We start from the raw sequence: 19,419 nt of genomic DNA, 5'->3' as shown, positions 1-19,419 counted from the left end.
TTCTCCTCATACCAATTATTTATGATTCTTAAAAAAAAGGATATTTGGTGTCCAGAACAGTAAGGTCTAATCAATTATCACGATGCGCACTTAAAAACGATAAGTCTTTAAAAAAGGAAGGTAGAGGCGCTGTAGATTATAAAAGTGAAAAAAACGGTATTATTATCTGCAAATGGCAGGACCACAAAGCTGTTATTACAATATCTAATTTTATAGGTGTTTTATCTACGACCAAAATTAAACGATGGTCTGTATCGGACAAAACCTTTATAAATGTAGAAATGCCCGCTATAATTAAAAACTAAAATGAACGTAACAATTAAACAAAGGTGCAAGTATTGCGTAGATGTATATTCAAGAATTATGTGTCAAAAGTGTAATATTTATTTATGATAATAAACGAAATTGTTATTTGTCATTTCATATGAAATAAAATATTTTTTTAAATGAACTTGCATTTTGCCCATTGATGACATTTGGAATCATTGAATATTTTTTGATAGAAATACTCGAAATAAGTTTTTTTTGATAAAAATGTGTTATTTGTGTCTATAATAAGTATCTCTTAAAAAAAAAATTTTTCATCGAGGGGCGAAAGGGTTAAAATGCCAAAGTTTATTTTAATCTTTTTAAAAGCCAAGCCCGTAGAAAAAATTTGCACGCCTTTATCGTGTAAATTTTTTCTTAAAAGAAATCCAGGCGGAAAATCTATTTAAAAAACCCGGGGGCGGAAAATTTTTTTAAGATATCCGGTACAAAACTCGGGTCGGATCGAATTAAGAAATTCAGGACCGTCCGATTTTTAAAATTCGGGCTGGGGGTCTCTTGATAAATATTCAATTTTATGTCTTCAAAGATTTTTTGGGAAAAAAAACTTTCAAATGCTCATTTGAAAACCTTTCCTTATAAACCTTGAATATACTATTTAATAATCAGATTGCCTTGGTGTCTAAACATATTATCCAAATATTTATTAAGTTTATTATTAGATGGATCGTTTTTTTTTCTTTATCTTAATCATCATTTCGTTACAAAATGTTGATAAAAAGTGAGTTATATATTCAATGACGTCAAAGAAAATACCTTTGATTATTTCTTTTTACATTAATATTTCAAATGAAAAAAAATCGATAAATCTAAAAAGATAATACTTCATCCTAAAAATAATTTTGAAAATATGAAATTTTTTAAAATTATTTATGAATTTTCCAAGTTTAAATTTTATTTTTTAATCGTCGAATAAACAGACAAATTACATGTGATCTACACGTGTTAAATAATCATTTATATTTAACGCTCGTTATGTCGATTAATTAGAGAGACCATGCCAGGGATCATTCTTATAGTTGGTGTATTTTTATGGTCCCTATTTATATTCGCTATATCATTGTTGGTAGGCCTTGGGTTTCCAAACTATATCTGGAGATATGTTCTTTCAAACCAGTGTGTAAATTTCAAGGAACATCCAGAATATCATGAATGGGTAAATGTTGAGTATGATTTTATTGTAAAAAATAAAATAATGTACAGGTTATTGATAGTAATTATGATCCAATTTATACCTCAATATATTTATGGAATATTACGAATCCGGATGAGATGGCAACAAATCTTAGAGTAATGGATAAATAAAATCGTTGTTAAAAAAATAAAATATTTTTATCATTGTTTTTTGTTATCTCAATCGTGCATATCATTAATATCGCTGCACAAAACAAAACTTATTAGATGCGGGTGTCGGGTGCCATTGCTTTTATATTGATATCTAGAAGAAAAATTGTTTTTCTTTAAAATTGATGAAACCTCTACCTTCATTTTTCACTTTTATTTTTATAAAATCATTTTAGGAATATCTTATTCTATTTTTTATAAAAAAAATCTATATTCGATGTGATGTGAAGTAATTCTAAGCATGAATTACTAACTCGATATGATATATAAAATTTTAACTATTTTAGGTCTATATTTATTGAACGAAAAGAACAAATACTTCTATAAATCTGTTTATTTATAATTAGTAAGACAAGTCAGGCATCACATATTGGTTTTCACCCAAATATTCGATGCTTCTATAATTTTTGTTCTAGCAAGATGCCAATCTTGTCAATTCTTTCCTATATCGCCAATACTGCGTTTTTCTTTAAACCACGCACTAATCGTTGTCATAAATTTCAGAGTCAATGCTTCCAGAAGTTTGGCTGACTTCAAGCTTAAGATAATATTCTTTATTTGTATTATAAATAGGTTGATTTTTTGTAATCGGCGAAATTGAATGTAGAATTAATAAGTATGGCGTTAATTATTATTCTAAATATATACAATTTATGTCCTCCGTTCTGCCATGGTATGGTACACATTTTGGAATTTTTTTTTCTTATCTTACCAATAATTATTTTTCCCCATTTTAAACCATCTACCAAACAGATTAAAACAATATAAACACTTTTTAATGGTTTGGCATAAGTTACTGAGCGCTTTCATAAACTTGGCTGATTTCACACTTAAACGCAATGTCATAGTATTCATTTAGTTTATAACTCGGTTTCTTTTTTGTAGTTTGGAAAACTGATTGAGGAATTAATAATACTAATCACTAAATACTTATGCCAACTAGATATTTAATTCTTCTATATTTTCCATTCGGACGTCATGCCATTTTCTGGATTTTTTCTTATTTCGATTAAAATAATTTTTTTCCTTTCTCTACCAAATAAGAAATAATATACAATAAGGTACTAAACATTGTTAAACTATTATGAATAAATAGTTTCAATCGCTTTTCACTCTTAAGGTGGCCAAAATTTTAAATAGGGGTTTCCCAAGACAAATCCTGGCTATGTCACTACAGTTGGTGCTTTGTTTGTCATGGTAGGAATAGTACCTTCTTATTAGTGTTGTTAAACGGCTCGATTTGAGTCTATTTTTTAAAACGGCTATCTCTATTTTATCCAGAAAAGTATAAAGCAAGCCTGAAAAATTTTGATCATAGGTGGCACAATGGCTTGGACCTCTATAGGCGAAATCTTGAGGCTTAGACAATCTTTTTCTGACTAAAATATTGAATTAGCCGTTTATAAAAATCAATCAAACCTTTTAACAACACTACTTCTTATAGGATTACCTAACCAATATAACCCAATCATTTCTTTAAACTGATACAACCAATGTACCTCAGGTGCAATTATAGCGTTTAGCAAAGAATACTGGCCTTTAATTATTTATAGAGGGATGATTGATTTCTTTACAAAAGATGGGCCTAATATATATTTAACTTCTTTTTTCTATAAATAATACCATGCATGATACCTTTACGAAACCAAATTTGGAATCGTATATCCATTATATATTTTGCTCATTCTATTAATGAGAATTTGGTAGATCATCTGTTTACACGATTTGGACTAGAAGATTAGTTATTCAATCAAGTCCAAAGTTTTCCACCTCGATAATAACTATTATAAATAGTTACAAACAATCACGATTTGCCCCACCCAACTCATAAAAATGTAACCTGGCCCAGCCTACGGGTTAGACTTTGGGTCTGACCGTAACCAAACCTCTACAACACATAATAATTATTATATATATAAATTATTTGAATAATAATACTATCCTAACATTTATTTTTATTTTTTTGACAGACACAAATAATAGGTCCTCTTAATTTCGTAGAAAAGTACAAGAAAGTGAATGTATCCTTTATTTCGGATACAGTATCTTATATAAATATGCCAAGTATCGTAATGGATACCTCAAATTCTCTTATTAAATATAATTTAGAAGATACGGTATGTACATACCATTATAATTAATGCATGTTATTTACAAGAATTTGGGTTGGCAAAATTTGTGATTTCTTTGAAAAAATTGATTTTTTAAAATATTTAAATGGCGATTATACCAAATACTAATATTTTAATTAGAGAAGTTATTGATTGAAAAATATCATACATCATAAAAAAATTTTACCTTAGCATAATATTTCTTTGTAAAGTAAAAGGTTATTGCTTCAGAAGATCTGGTCAGGAAATTATTGATGAAATATATATTGATAAGTCACATGAGCTAATTTGATATTTTGTCAAATGAAAATCCGACTTTTAATCAAAAATATCAAAAATTTGATGATATGTGTTTTAAAAAATTTTAACTAGTCGATATCAGGGGGTTGAAATTTATAAAATTATGTTTTCGATGAAATAATTAAAGAAAATGAATGATAATTAACAGGACCATTTAATTCATAGTAAAACAATCAACAGCTTCGTATTTTTATCATATGGGAGTGTATTCCAAACTAAGGAATCGTTTAGGAAAACTAATTATTTTTTTTAACAATAAAAATTAAAATATCAATGTCGCGTACATGAAAAGTTATAATGCCCCGTCAAAGTTAGGCATCTTTCAATTTTAACATTTTTGGAAGATATCATGATAATTCTCTTATAAAGTTTTAAATAACAAATATAATATTATTTTTCAAATTATACTGCATTATTCTAATATTTCAATAAAACCGATTTCTCACAGCCCTGAATTTCAAAAACTAATTATTTTTTCTTAGAATATTAAATAATTTCCTACTACATTGAAATCCGAATTATTCAAATAACAATTAATTATGTCAAAAATTGACACAATGCAAAAATAAATTAGGAATTTTTTTTAATCCAATATGTAATGATTACTATAGTGCAATTTAGTACTTTTCGTACAAAAATTATTTAATTCTAAAATAATCCAAATCTTTATCTTTCCTTATTTTAGATGAGTATTTTAACAAAAATTTAACATATAAAATTTTATTATAAATATTGATTTATAAATCACTGATTTTTCTTTAAAAAAAATCGGGGCGACTTGAATCGCGATTCAAATCAAATTGATTTTTATATGACAACCCTAACAAAAATACATATATATTCAGTTATTGTTAAAATTTCGTGCAGTTTATTATACACGTCGAAGATCTGCAGGGCCGGTACGAGGAGCCAACAAAAATTGGCATGCTCATAAATATTCGGGCCGAGCTTAAAATAGTTGGGCCGATTTTTGGGAAAAAATCATTTCATCAGTTGGAAAATTGGAAATTGAGCGTTTAGCATTTTTGAAACATTTTGCTAAGTATAGGGCTAAAATTATTCAAATAACAAAATTTTAAAAATTTCCGAGCCGGGCCTGATATTTATTAACCTTGTATTACCAAATATCCTGATGATTTTCGTTCTAGACTTCCGATCTTTAATAACTTCATACACATTCCTTGTTTCAAAATATCAGATAAACCCAACACGTTTTATTCAGTAATCTTGTTTTAATTAAATTTTACGTTACACCTAAAATATTTTATGATTAAAATATTATACCTTAATATTGTGAACTTGCAGATTCAATGAAAGCATAACTTGATCGTTTAAAAGAATGTATTTTTTTTTGTATAGATTTTATTATTTAAGTTAAAATAGTCTGATCATACCAATCGAATTTCAAAATGTTTTAATTTTAGATGTTTACGATTACTTATAAGGAAGATTCATTACCAATCATGGGAAACATTAGTTCCTTGATTGAAGAAATAATGGAATTGAATCAATTTTACAATGATCCAAGGACTGACTATACAACTCCTGCAAAGGTCAACAAAGAACGATTATCCACACCTTCAAGTGTCCTATTCACGGCGGCGGGATGCAAAAATATTTATTTGAACCTAACAAATTTTGTCCTTGATTATAAAAAATATGGATCTCAATCAAAATTTGACGACACTTCTCTAAGCTTTAAAGTAAATCGTATATTGTGTTCGTTAAATTTCACTTTAATACAAAATTTAACCACCGACAATGACAGCTATAAGATCACAGATAATATATCATTTGATACTGACAAACCTGCAAATAAATTGACAATGAGGTTGAACTGTTCTATATCCTTCCCAAATTGCAGTTATTATCAAAATTTGACAGCGAAAACTAATAATGCTGTAGTCACACGCTACACCCAGGAAACTATGATGCACATCTTAAAAAGCCTTGATACTGTAAGAAAAATATATAAGACAACTGAAGGCAACATTTTTGGTATGCGAAGTTTAAACGAAATAATTTTTGGGTTTACCCAAAGTAACTATGACATGGAACGAGTGATGTCGCAACAATACACAACTACGAATTACACTAATGTCAATGACAAATCCGATGACTCAGTAATTGGATCCAAAAATTTTGAATTTAACCTTATGTATGTACTTGGCATACTTCCCAATCCCAGATATGACAAATCCTTCAAAAAATTTACGCTATATACCTGCTTGAAGGAGCGGAATGCTGATTATAATGGACAGTGGCAGAGTGAGTTGAATATTTTAAAATAAGAAATTTTCTTTCTTTCTTTCTTTCTTTCTTTCTTCTTTCTTTCTTTCTTTCTTTCTTTCTTTCTTCCTTCCTTCCTTCCTTCCTTCCTTCCTTCCTTCCTTCCTTCCTTCCTTCCTTCCTTCCTTCCTTCCTTCCTTCCTTCCTTCCTTCCTTCCTTCCTCCTTCCTTCCTTCCTTCCTTCCTTCCTTCCTTCCTTCCTTCCTTCCTTCCTTCCTTCCTTCCTTCCTTCCTTCCTTCCTTCCTTCCTTCCTTCCTTCCTTCCTTCCTTCCTTCCTTCCTTCCTTCCTTCCTTCCTTCCTTCCTTCCTTCCTTCCTTCCTTCCTTCCTTCCTTCCTTCCTTCCTTCCCCTTCCCCCAAGTTGCATTTTTATCACTGCAACGCGATTTTTTTTTTTATCTAATTTCAGCCTGATTGGTTTTGACTGCTCAAATTAAAGTGCGCATTTTTATGAATATAATCAACTTCTAAATTCCTCATAATTAAAAACCTCAAATGTATAATTTTATAAAAAATATAAAATATTAGTAATAATTAATTATATAATGAACATAAATAATTTCTTGGAATCGATTCATTTATTAGTTACTTTTTTAAAATTATTTCTTTATTAGTGGGTTAGTAAGTCATTCTTAAATAGTTGATTTGATCCAATTGTATTTTTAAAAAAATATATATATAATGGTATTTATTAAAATATATAAAATAAAATTGGTATATTTTTTTTTAAATATACTAAGAGATAATTATCATTTATTCCCTTTAATTGTGATTTAATGGTTAAAATTAAAATGAAATATATGTTTTTATTGATAGCGTCTTTTTGTATGACTATTTAACATAGGTCCAAATTATAAGTGCTATCTTCTATTATAGTGTTAAACGGCTCTAGTTTTGAAAACGGTTAATCAAATATTTTAGCAAAAAATTATTATGCAAACCTCGAAATTTTCTTCAAAGGTGGTAGAAGGGTTTGGACACATCGATTAACGAAATCTCGAGGCTTGCATAATATTATTTTGGCAAAAATAGGTTAAATTGAGCATTTGACTACTCGCGATTCGGGTTAATCAGATTATTTCTTAAAAAGGAAGGGTATTTAAGGGCGACTGGGGCTGGTTGGGCAAGAACTTTGCTTTTTTGGGTAAAAATTTTAGCTTAATATTTGTATCATATAAGGGCATAAAATATTAGGCTATAAAAATAAAAAGAGCTTCCTTTTATAATATGGGCACTATTTTAGATTTAGGCGGACGATAACTTTTTTTTTGCCATTATTCCTCATGCCCGGGTAAGATTTCAAAAAAATATGCATTTATGAGATTTGTTGAATAAAATTGGCAATTTATTAGGTATAAATATCATCAAATTACAACAAAAAAAATAAGCTAAGCATTATGGGCGGATAATTCGTGTGTGGCCCATCAGAGCACTTTTTTCATTGAATTCATTTTTCTCTCTTCTTGCTTTATTGAGATATCGGTTATAGGCTGATCAGATTTCCTTAATTTTTCCTATTTTGAATTTGTAAGGAGACAAAGCTATTGTTTCAGCTCTCTTAGTTTGCCAATTATCCCCTTGCCGCTCAATCCCGGATTTTTTGTTCATTGATTTGTATTTTCTTTTTTTTGGTTTTTTGATTTGATTTGGATTTTTGATGGATATCATTTGCTTATAAGAAATAAATTGGAGGTTTCTTTTATATGACCGTCAAATTCATTTTGGTTTAGAGCCACCAAAAGTCTTAGAAACGACTTTGAGTAAGAGAAAGATGATATTTATATACCTTTTTAATGGACATTTAAAAAAAAAGGCTACGATCGTGAAACCATATATAATCAAACGAAGACAGGAATCGGGGGTTTAAGCCCTTTTTATAGATACTTTCCCGTCTCCTCTTACAATTTATGCGATTGGAAACATTCAAAATTAGAACCATTTTATATGTTATTCGTTCCGGAGTTAAAAATATATTTGAATTACAGTTACATTTACGATACAAAAATAGAGGATATCGATGTCAAGGCCTACGAATTTTTGGGAAGTAAATGATATCATTTTATATTTGTAGATTTTTATGAAATATAATTAAAAGGTCAAACGACACCTTCCGGACACGCCACTCCTAAAAAAAATATTATAGGGAGAGAACGAATATTTGACATTTTTTTAATTTTTTTTTTTAAATAAAAAATAAAATATTATGTAAACACAAAAAACACACAAATGAACTTTTTGGTAATTTTTAATTTTTTAGAGAAGAAGGCGAGTTCAGAATATAATTTTTTTTTCCGTTATTTTTTCTATATATAGTTTTTAACGATATCCGTTCTCCAGAAAAATTCAATATATTATATTTTGTATATCTCATATTTTTTTAAAAAAATATATATTTACAGACAATAAATGCATCTGCTTTATAAAATATATGTTAAAAATTTTAGACTATTAAAACCAATTTCTGATATAATAAATAACCACCAAAAAATTCTTTAATTTATTTCTTTCTAATTTCTTTATTTCTTTCTTTCTATCTTCTTTCTTTCTTTCTATCTTTCTTTCTTTCTTTCTTTCTTTCTTTCTTTCTTTCTTTCTTTCTTTCTTTCTTTCTTTCTTTCTTTCTTTCTTTCTTTCTTTCTTTCTTTCTTTCTTTCTTTCTTTCTTTCTTTCTTTCTTTCTTTCTTTCTTTCTTTCTTTCTTTCTTTCTTTCTTTCTTTCTTTCTTTCTTTCTTTCTTTCTTTCTTTCTTTCTTTCTTTCTTTCTTTCTTTCTTTCTTTCTTTCTTTCTTTCTCTTCTCTCTCTTTCTCTCTTTCTCAACAACAAATCTTTTTTTTGTGGGGGATTTAAGGCCTCGATAAATTTTGTATGCGTTGCTTGAATGTTATACTTTAGTTTGGAAGAGAATAGAAGAGAAGAAGAAGAGAAGAGAAGAGAAGAAGAAGAGAAGAGAAGAGAAGAGAAGAGAAGAGAAGAGAAGAGAAGAGAAGAAGAAGAGAAGAGAAGCATAAAAATAATCGTTCACGATATGAAATAGCAAATTTTAAAAAAATCTTTATCTTTTTATAAGAAAATCTTTCAATATCGTTGATTTTCAAAAATTTATTCTCAAAATTTTGGGCGAAAAAAAAATCTTCGAAATGTTCATGTGATGATTTTCATAAAACCATGATTTTAAAGATATCATTTATCATATGTATGAATATATGATTTTTAAAAAAAAACTAAAAAAAAATTGTGTCCAAACTAGAGGTCTACGATGGGTGGGTTTTTAGCCTGCCCACCAATTCTACGAGCGGGCAAGAGCGGGCTTTTTAGATTATTTTAAAAATTAGGCGAGCGATGCAGAATTTTATTTAATGATATTCCTTATTTTATAAATTCAATCAAAAATACATTAAGATAAATAATTATAAATAGCCACAGCAGCCATTATAAAATAATCGAGAAAGTTAAACAAAATTTTTAGATAAATGGGTCGGTGAATGAATTTATAAAAAAAAAACTATCATGGGTCTGGGCGGACAGGAATTTTCAAAAAAAAACGAGTGGTCGGGCTTGTTGGTCAAAACCCGCCCATTGCAGACCTCAAGTCCAAACTTATTTTCTAACTTAGAAAATCAGAATAAAAATGTAAATCCCATATGGGGATATACCAATTATTTCTCATTTTATTTAAATTTCCTCAATTAACTAACTTTTCTAGATCAATAACATTTTTTTAAGGCCTTGAAGCGATCAAATTTCTTTAAGTTTTTAATACTTTACTTTAAATCGGCGTCTTTTATTAATGTTATATTGTATATTTTTATTTTTTTTTTAGAAAGAAATTATTATTTTTTTTTTACTTTTAAAAACGTTTTTGTTGATTTTATTTCAGCAAATTAAAAAAAAAAAAATTTGTAAAAAATTTAGTAGTAATATAATGTCTTGGCATAATTTATTTTATATTCTAATTTAACGATAAATGTGGGTTTGGGTTAGTTCGAAGTAGTGTTGTAGGTCGATTTAAAAAAATGGCCAGATTAAGATTATAACTAAAATAACATTATGTAAGCCCTAAAGATTTTGCACATAGCTGTCAGAAATACTTGGACATTTATTTGCCAGGCCGTTTTAAAAATCGATCCAAATCTGGCTTTATAACAACACTAGTTCGAAGAGATCTACTTGGTGGTGTTGTGAACAATTATTTCGGAAAATAAATATATATTATGATTTTTCATATTAAGGCAATCATTTTTTGGGGGTTTCTCTAAAAATGAGAATTTGGAAAGCCATAACCGGATAAAATCTAAGAACTGGAACAAAAACATCAAAGGTTAGGGGATTAAAATCTCTTTTAAAATATAGGAAATTATTCTTTTATTTTCCTCGATATATTAAAAAAAGTTGCATTCCTGAAATCATATTGATTTTTGAAGTTTAATCAACCCAAAAATAGGAAAATTTTCTATTTTTTTTAAAATAAAATAAGAGATCGATGAGCCGAAAAACTTAATCTAATAATGGCTAAGATCCTAAATTTTGACATTTAAGATGAAACTACTTAATCCTGAAATTACTTTATTTTATTGCAAATTTTGAAAGATACAATAAATTTAAAATAACAATAGGGGGGGGGGGGGGTTAAAACATTATTGTGGATTCCTTCGGTAAAATATATCGAATGTAGTATAAATTTTTTTTAATATTTACTAGTGTTGTAATAACTAGTTAAATAAAAATAAATGCATATTTTGGAATGTAGTTCTAAAAAATGTTTATATATCTCAGAAACCTGCAGGCCCGGCCCGGCTCTGGTACAGAGCCGGGTTATATTTTAATTTTTTTTTAAATACACCCGTGCTTGGCCCTAAATAATAATTTTTTAAAAAAAAATACCCGGACCGGACCATATAATTTACAACCGTATATTTTAAATCGCCATTATTAGCTATAAAAATTAAAAATGAATGTATAATATATTTTTTTTTTAAATCCTGGTCGGGCCGAGATTTGTTTCTTGAAAATATAAAGCCCGGTCAGGGCCGTGTAGATAGTATACAATCTGCAGGCGTCTGATATATCTCTTTCATAAAAATAATTTAATTTCACTGTTTATTGAACGATTTATTGTGTGTATAATATATATATAATATTGCTGTAAAATTAATTAGATAAATTTTGATTAAAAAATAATAAAATAACTATAACTAGTTGGCAGTTACTTTAGAAAAAGTAGCCACATTTTGGAATATGATTAATTTTTAAAAATATTTAAATAGATCTTATTATGATTTTCCAAATTTAAAATCACTATTTATTAAGGACATCTAATTTACATCAAGTTGCCCCTGTATAATTTATTTAGTTTAGGGAGGCTTATCTTTTAGACATCCCCATTTGAAAATAGTTTATTGTTAATAATGTCAATAATTTATTAAGCCCATATTTTATGAAAATTAATTATTGTATTGTGTTATTTTATGATATTTTTTGGTTGATGTTATATTATTTTCAGTGCAAATAAATATTTTATTGTGGTACTTTATTTAAATTCTCTTTGATTAATTTTTGGCAAAATTATTTTGTACAAATAAGATACAATAACTAGCTACCTTTTTTTGAATGTAACTTGTAATTAGTGAAATATTGCTTCCCTAAATTATATCCAAATATTTAAAAGCGGCAAAATATATCGCTGAGTCTTGTCAGAACTATTTTCTTAGATCTGGTATTTGGATCTCCCATATTTTGATCTGGGAGATTCTTGACTGATTTAATTATATTTTCTTATTGTTGAAGAAAAATTTAGGATCCAGTAATAGTAAAAAAAAAAAAATTGAAGCTATATATCGTCGGCTGATTATCATAATGTTCTATATCCACTTTTTTTCGATCCTTAGTAAATTAGTGTTGTTAAACCACTCTATTTTGCCAATTTTAATATAAAATTTTAGTCAAAATAATATTATGCAAGCCCGAGGTTCCATTAATAGATGTCCAAACTTTACTAGCATCTAGGAGCTAAATCCCTAGGCTTGCATAATATTTATTTGGCTAAAATATTGGGCCAGTCTTTTTTAATAATGAGCCGTTTAACATTTAGTATTCTGCATTCTTCTATATATCACCAATGAAAATGTCGAAATATAATTTATAATAATCTTTTATTTCCTTTTATTATGGTGTGATCTCTTATGTAAAATATATTTTAAGAAAGTTGATGGAATTATAATATAACGTAAGAATAATTTATTACGCCTGTCTTTTACTGTTTATAAAACACTTATAAAATACTTATAATAACTTAAGGTAAAATAATTTAATAGATTAAATAAATAAATAGCTATTTGTATTTGGAAGAAATAGCTTCTTGCCTTTTTCTCCCTCACATTCATATCATAACTATACCTCACTCTAATACTTCAATTGGATAGGGCGTAGTTCCACTCTTTTTTTATAACTATGCCTCTGAGTTTCAAGGTTTGTCGGTATCCTTGAGAAAATAGCCAGAATTATATGTAGGTTGGACCTCCATATAATTCATGTTCGCTCACTTTGGGCAGGTCTTTAACCACGTGCTAGATATGATAAAGAACACCTGGATAGCGTCATCTTTAATTTATGATAATTCTTAATAATTTATTAATATCTTATATATCGATGAATAAAACTGAAATAATAAACTAATTAAAATTTGAAAAATAATTTATTATGGTATAGCCATAGACTAACACATAAAAAAATAGTAAAGATAGGGGTAAAACAATTGGTATTTTTCATTTTTGCCATAAAAATTTTTAACAAAGGTAAATCAGAACTAATTATATCTATATGTAATGCATCCAAATCCCTCACCTAAAAAACAAAAACTCTGTTCTCTACTTACACTTTAGGAGTTATGTCATTTTATCCAATACTCAGGGTAAAACTGCTAAGCAGCAGGGAAAGTAGTTAAATAAAATTGAACCAAATATTAGGATTGACGTCTATTTATTACTTTTAAGTAGTGTTGTTAAACGGCTCGTTTTAAGCCGATTTTTAAAAACGGCTAACTCAATAGTATAACCAGAAAAACATTGCCTAAGCCTTGAGATTTCGCTAATTGATGTCTAGACCATTGTACCATCTATGAGCAAAATCTTCAGGCTTGCGTAATATTATTTTAGATAAAATATTGAGTTAGCCTTTTTTAAAAATCGGCTCAAATCGAGCCGTTTAACAACACTACTTTTAAGTATAAACTAATCAATATAATAAGGGAATGTAAATAAATCATCAAAAATAATATTTTTTAAATGCGCCTATTTTAGACACATCGGTACATTTCAATTATTCATTTTCCCTTTTACGATTATTTTTATTTCATTATGAAACAAAAATTATTTATTAATCTTCCTCTTTGCTCAAAAATAGCTTTTTATATACATTAATTATTTAAATATTCTCATTTTTCAAGTTTAATCAAATCATTTTAATCGTTTTACTCAAAACAACTTTATGAACCTTTTTTAAATTTGTATTGCTAAAATTATTAATATTTTATTTCAATTTTAAAATAGAATAAATTTAACAATAAAAATAATAGACAATCAAGCATTGATTCATTTAAATTGGTTGTATTGAATTTCGTGTACAAGATTGAAGGGGGTCAGTGCATGCTCATTAGTGTTGTCAAACGGTTCTATTAAGACTTTAGCCAAAATATTAATATTTCCACACTAATTTAAATAAAATTTCAAAATTGAATAAATCTAACAATACAAATAATAGACAATCAAGCATTGCTTCATTTAAATTGGTTGTATTGAATTTCGTGAACAAGATTGTAGGACGTCAGTACATGCTCATTAGTGTTGTTAAACGGCCCAAGATTTTAGCCAAAGTATTATGTAAGCCTCGACATTTGGTTCGATCGAACCATTTTTAAAAATCGATCCTAATCAGGTCATTTAACACTAATGATAATGTTAAAAGTAAAATAATATAATCATTTTCTGCTCAAGCATTTATCATTCTTAGTCTTTATTACGATCGCTACTTGAAGAATGGTGATTTGAGCAAAATTTACATTCATAATTTTCCTTTTCTCCAGCAATAATAGATTGTGGAATACATAATGAGATTTGTATCATGGCATATTTTAATTTAAAGAGTTATATATTAAATGAACCGTTATTTTAAAAAAAAATTTAGAAAGATAATTAGTAATTAAAAAAAAATTTTTACATGGATATCCCAGCCTTTGCAAAAATAATTGTTTATCTTAAAAAAAATTTTTACAATATAAAAAGATATTTTAAGAAATTTTTAGTTATTTTTATAATATAAAAAGAGATATATTTTAAGAAATTTTTAAAGTTATTTTTATAATATAAAAATAGATATATTTTAAGAAATCCACTGTTCCCTCAAAATCAGTGTCAATTTTTTAAAATTTTCTGTTGTTTTATTTTCTATACCTATTTGAATCAGCCTTCAAAAAGTGGTTATATAGTACAGTACATTTCTAGTTTAGAGCTATATATTAAATTTTTTTAGATAATAATGATCTGAAAATATGGTCAGACAATGTATGCATCAATTTTAACAAGTCTGAAATTCAAAAACATATCACTCGACCTTTTCATAACATGGTAAAATATTGTGAATTCTAATTTATATTAAATAATAAATCTATTAGATCTTCATTGAACACAAAACTGGTAAACTATGGAGGCAAGATTTGACATACTTAATCCAAAAAGACATTAATCATCATAATAACACAACTTCAGTGAATTTAAATCTACCATATTATTTAAAAACTTCAGTTTTAAAGGTCAATCAGAATTATACAAATTATGTTAAAATTAAGGTACACATTCATCAAACTATATTTATAAATAACTCTTTTTTTTGTAGATAATAAGACCAATAAAAATTAGTTGTGGTATATTCATCATTTTAAGCTCAATTTCAATGACGCTTTTAATAATGAGCATAATTTTGGTAATAAAAACGTTGAAGCAATCAAAAATATTTCCATATAATTGAAAAATATAACCTGGGAAAATTTGATATTTATTAGTTATAAAAAATCATGAAAAATAATTCATCAAAATTGTAATTAACAATGAGTATACATATATGTAAAATAGCATTATATATAATGTCAATAAAAAATAATATATTTTTTTGCAAAGAATATTAATGGTTAAGATTTCATGACAAGATATTATTTTGTTCTTGGACAGGAAATAAGATTGTAACTCTGTACATTATTTTTGGCATTCACTTAACAAAATTGTTGATTTTATAATTTACTGGAGTGTATTTTGCTAAAACTTAATAAGTTGGATGTGTTGAAATATTGAGGAAGCTTTTATTCATCATCTTTAAAGTTATAAATTTATTAGATAACATTAAATATTTATAACATTGAATCATAATATTAAACAATAAATGCTCCATTTTGATCACAGTTAATGTTTTTATTTATTTTATCATAACCTTCTAAATCGCCTGAGCCTTCCTCATCATCATCCTAAATAAATATGGAATTACATAATCACAATAAGTACGATAATACTTCTTCTTCAGATAACTCTTCCCCATCATCATCCTACATAATTTGATAATTATTTGTTAATTTAAAATATATGAGTAAAATTATATGTAATTACAGGAGTATAATATCCAGTATAATAAAAAACGGCTCTTGGTACTAGTCTTTCACGTATAAAATTGCCAATTTCAACATCATCTGCTAATAATTCTCCCATTTCTTCATCCTATTTTTAATAATAAATTAAAATTCTTCTTAAATTTATACCATTTCTTCAGCATTTATATTTTCTGGTACTAAAAGTAGATCATATATAAATGTTTAATTATATATTTAATTATACTTTCTTGGCTTTCAAAGAAGTTAAAAAAGGATTCAGTCTTAACACTTTTAGTTACCATTTTGGTTTGGCCTGTAGTTTTATGTTTTTGTCTTTTTTTAACCACTCTTAGGGTAACATTTTTTCCAGGTTTCCAATTAATCTCACATCTAAAAAAAATATATGTGAATAATATTCTTAGTGTATTCTTTTCTCACCCTACACACTTAGTTGCCTCTGGTCCTTCAAATAGGATGGTATCATTTTCATTTATATTACATGAGAATTCATAACTTTTGGTCAATATTGAGTTAGTAAAAAAATCATTTAGTTCAAAATAAAATTCTAAAGTGTATCCCTACAAAAAAATTTATATAATTTCAATATAATAACTATTACAATTGGATCCTTGTTCATAATGATCTTAATATCTTTTAAATGCTTCAAAATTGGAATATCTTGTTCCTAAATTTATTCTTGTAAAATATCTAAATTCTATAAAAAATACTTCTATTAAGTCTGAAAGCACATCAGCATTTTGCATTGCTATTAGCCAAAAATCTGCAATACCTTTAACTAAATAAAAAAATTTAGCTGAAAATAATTGTTTAAATATAAACCACTTTCTTTAGAAGCATCATTGAGCTGGTTTTGATTGATATCAATGAGTTGTTTTTGATTTGTATCAATTGATGTATTTTCCATTTTTTCCTAAATATGAATTATGTGAAAAAAATTTATAGTATATATGCTACCGTCAATTCACCTGCCTCATCATCAGAAGCCCACTGGCATTCTTCTTCAGTAGGATTATATGAGCCATCTACTATATTTTTTCTCTATTCAAATATAAAATATTGCTATATATATGTTTACTTTATCAAAAAACACTTGATATTTTTTATAATAATTGCATTCAAGTTCATGAGCTTCTTTATGGTATTTTGCTTCTTCTTGACTATATTTAAAATGCAATCTTTTCAAGGCTTTTATTTTTCTTCTAACATCTAATGGGAGACTAAAAAGTAATTAAGTTTAATATCTAGGTGATAGATGTACCTTTTAATAAAATCAGAAGATTTCCAATCTTTTGAGTCCTGCAAATTTGCTAAAAGTCCAGGATTTTTCAAAATTTCATTAGAAATTATATTGTCGCCTTTTTCCATGATTTTAAAACGCAGTCCAATACGCGAAATACAATCCGGAATATACAAATAATACAAGTTATAAATATTGTTAAAATATTTTTAAAAAATAAATTTTATATAAATATATTTTATTTAGAGATTATATTAGTTTAAAAAAGAAATTGCTCAATAATAAAATTTTACATATTCTTATTGGATAAGGTGAGTAAATTAATCTTTTTAAATTGTTTTTATGCAAATAAAATACATTCTTTTAAGAACATATTTATGAAGTGTTCAATGATATTATGTACTACGAGATTGGCGCTTCATTTCTTAAAATATATTATGGAGTCTTGGTGATTAAATGTAATTTATTTTGTTAAAAAAGGCGTTCGCCTAACCCAAGTTGTAGGAAGGATGAGGCGTGGAAGCGAAGAATGATGGCAGTGATTCCCAAATAATGGTGAATGATAAATGGTAATCTTCTTCTATCGTTAATAATATATTGGGGTTTCCTTTTGGATTTTAATTACATGTAGTAATTATTTATTTTTGCGAGTTTAAATTTTCTAATTCAATCGTGAACAAAAATTAAAAGGTATCAAAGTTGAACAAAATTTTTTGAATAATTTTAAGAGTGCTGACGTCTAAATAACTATAGGTTAAAATTAAGTCGAAGAGGGGATCGGAAGTATCTTTTCATTTAATATTTTGAAAGACTGTTAAGCAAAGAAAAAAAAATAGGTAATTAGCAGGGAATAAAGATTTTTCATTAAGCATATTTATAAATTAAGTAAATTATAACACGAATTTCGTAAATTAAATAAATTTTATTGCAGATTTATATTAAATTCTAAATTTCAGATTAAATAAATAGAATTGTTTTTTTTAATTCGAATGATGTACCGACGGTAACAGGGATGGAGTTTAGGGCATTATCATTTTGAGCACTGGTTAGCTCTGGGTTAGGAGATATATCTTTTACCAAGATAGTTGGACCTAAAATAAATAAGGTCACACATATCAATATTCTATCTTTTGTTTCAGGATTATCAAGGGATAAAGGGGCCTTTTGAAATTGTGAAGTAGATAATTTAAATGAAAAATACATACAGCGAGTGTCAGTATGGAATCTATTCTTTATTTTCCGATATAAGTCTGAGTATTGCAAGTTACCATACAATGGTAAACATGGTTGAAATTAATCAAATATACAAATGATTGTAAAAGATTAGATCCAAAAATGAAAATAATTGTTATTAAATAATTAAAGATAAACAAAAATGATGATAAAAGAGATTTTGTCCATAAACAATCCCGTTCTTACATAGGTTTTAGATCTATTATGTTTCCTCATATTAGATCACAACATCAAGAAAGAGCTGGGTCGCTATATATGCTTTCTTATTGGTCAATTCAATGAATTGCCTCAATTCTTTATCTAAGCACAAATATCATGTAATAGAAAATATGGACATGTAGAATAATAAGCTTGGTTTGAATAATTAAAATATTTTAACTTGTTTATCACTTGTAATCTATATAGTGATACTAAGTTATTCGATAACAAAGAAAGGGATTCTTAAGAAATATAAATACTTTAGTTTAACAAAAACAAGGTTGTTGTTAACACAACAGTTTTGAAGAGAAATATGTTGTTTAAATATTTGGTCAATGGAATCAATAAAATAGTTTTATAATAAATAAATTCGTTTTCTAACCACGAGTGACCACATTCCGACAGTACTGAACCATATATGTTGGAGAATAAGAATTCTAAAATGAAATAGGATTGCTAATTTAATAATAATATTTTATTTTATAAATTGCTATGGAATGCTATTAAATGTGTGAATTTTAAAAGGCGATAAAAAAAAATAAGAAGTTAATTCGGAATTTTTCATTATACATAGCAGAAAGAAATGAGAACACTATATTAAATTTCTTCTTTTAGAAATTATGATTTCACATGATCCTCCTCCCTCCCTATCATAAAAGTATATTTAAACATTGCACCATAATCTTTAATTCAAAATTGTATATTTCCTTTATTTCCAAACAGAATAATAA

The 19,419-nt window shown here is 27.0% G+C and overlaps 2 protein-coding genes across 6 annotated transcripts; one reads left to right on the top strand and one right to left on the bottom strand.

Annotated features, from left to right (window-relative positions):
* Window positions 1–1,264: 1,264 nt before the first annotated feature.
* On the top strand, window positions 1,265–15,467 carry LOC135927744 (uncharacterized). 3 transcript variants are annotated; one of them, XM_065463898.1, is made up of 9 exons: window positions 1,265–1,483; window positions 1,531–1,617; window positions 3,642–3,788; window positions 5,507–6,350; window positions 8,185–8,415; window positions 14,895–14,989; window positions 15,037–15,129; window positions 15,175–15,210; window positions 15,258–15,467. In XM_065463898.1, exons 1-9 carry the CDS (start codon window positions 1,325–1,327, stop codon window positions 15,387–15,389), a joined length of 1,824 nt encoding a protein of 607 aa, XP_065319970.1. In that variant the 5' UTR covers window positions 1,265–1,324; the 3' UTR covers window positions 15,390–15,467. The 3 variants fall into 3 exon arrangements, with proteins under 3 accessions (XP_065319970.1, XP_065319969.1, XP_065319971.1); XM_065463897.1 differs by having other exon boundaries at window positions 15,037–15,210; XM_065463899.1 differs by lacking the exon at window positions 8,185–8,415 and having other exon boundaries at window positions 15,037–15,210.
* On the bottom strand, window positions 15,396–17,427 carry LOC135927745 (nucleosome assembly protein 1-like 1). 3 transcript variants are annotated; one of them, XR_010572170.1, is made up of 14 exons: window positions 17,279–17,427; window positions 17,096–17,237; window positions 16,975–17,058; window positions 16,840–16,930; window positions 16,728–16,795; window positions 16,619–16,684; window positions 16,438–16,577; window positions 16,244–16,389; window positions 16,168–16,196; window positions 16,019–16,126; window positions 15,925–15,957; window positions 15,846–15,879; window positions 15,660–15,728; window positions 15,396–15,606 (listed from the first exon to the last, which is right to left on the bottom strand). XR_010572170.1 is itself a non-coding variant. In XM_065463900.1 (13 exons), the coding sequence occupies exons 1-13, from the start codon at window positions 17,383–17,385 to the stop codon at window positions 15,718–15,720; spliced, it is 1,059 nt and encodes a 352-aa protein (XP_065319972.1). In that variant the 5' UTR covers window positions 17,386–17,427; the 3' UTR covers window positions 15,396–15,717. The 3 variants fall into 3 exon arrangements, 2 of the variants coding, with proteins under 2 accessions (XP_065319972.1, XP_065319973.1); XM_065463900.1 differs by having other exon boundaries at window positions 15,396–15,728; XM_065463901.1 differs by having other exon boundaries at window positions 15,396–15,728; window positions 16,843–16,930.
* Window positions 17,428–19,419: the final 1,992 nt, after the last annotated feature.

Source organism: Gordionus sp. m RMFG-2023, chromosome 4 (assembly GCF_954871325.1).
Source record: "Gordionus sp. m RMFG-2023 chromosome 4, tfGorSpeb1-WG-v2, whole genome shotgun sequence".
NCBI classification, from domain to species: Eukaryota; Metazoa; Nematomorpha; class Gordioida; order Chordodea; family Parachordodidae; genus Gordionus; species Gordionus sp. m RMFG-2023.
This window is presented reverse-complemented; position numbering and strand designations above follow the sequence as displayed.

Bases quoted from the DNA above. Each gene is read 5' to 3' on its own strand.
- LOC135927744 (XM_065463897.1), top strand. From the start codon at position 1,325: ATGCCAGGGATCATTCTTATAGTTGGTGTATTTTTATGGTCCCTATTT. The intron at 1,484-1,530 runs GTAAATGTTGAG...AATAATGTACAG, and splicing joins ATCCAGAATATCATGAATGG to GTTATTGATAGTAATTATGA. The intron at 6,351-8,184 runs GTGAGTTGAATA...TTAAAAAAAAAG, and splicing joins TTATAATGGACAGTGGCAGA to GCTACGATCGTGAAACCATA.
- LOC135927745 (XM_065463900.1), bottom strand. From the start codon at position 17,385: ATGGAAAAAGGCGACAATATAATTTCTAATGAAATTTTGAAAAATCCT. The intron at 17,238-17,278 runs GTACATCTATCA...ATTACTTTTTAG, and splicing joins TCTTCTGATTTTATTAAAAG to TCTCCCATTAGATGTTAGAA. The intron at 16,390-16,437 runs GTGAGAAAAGAA...TATTTTTTTTAG, and splicing joins GAGGCAACTAAGTGTGTAGG to ATGTGAGATTAATTGGAAAC.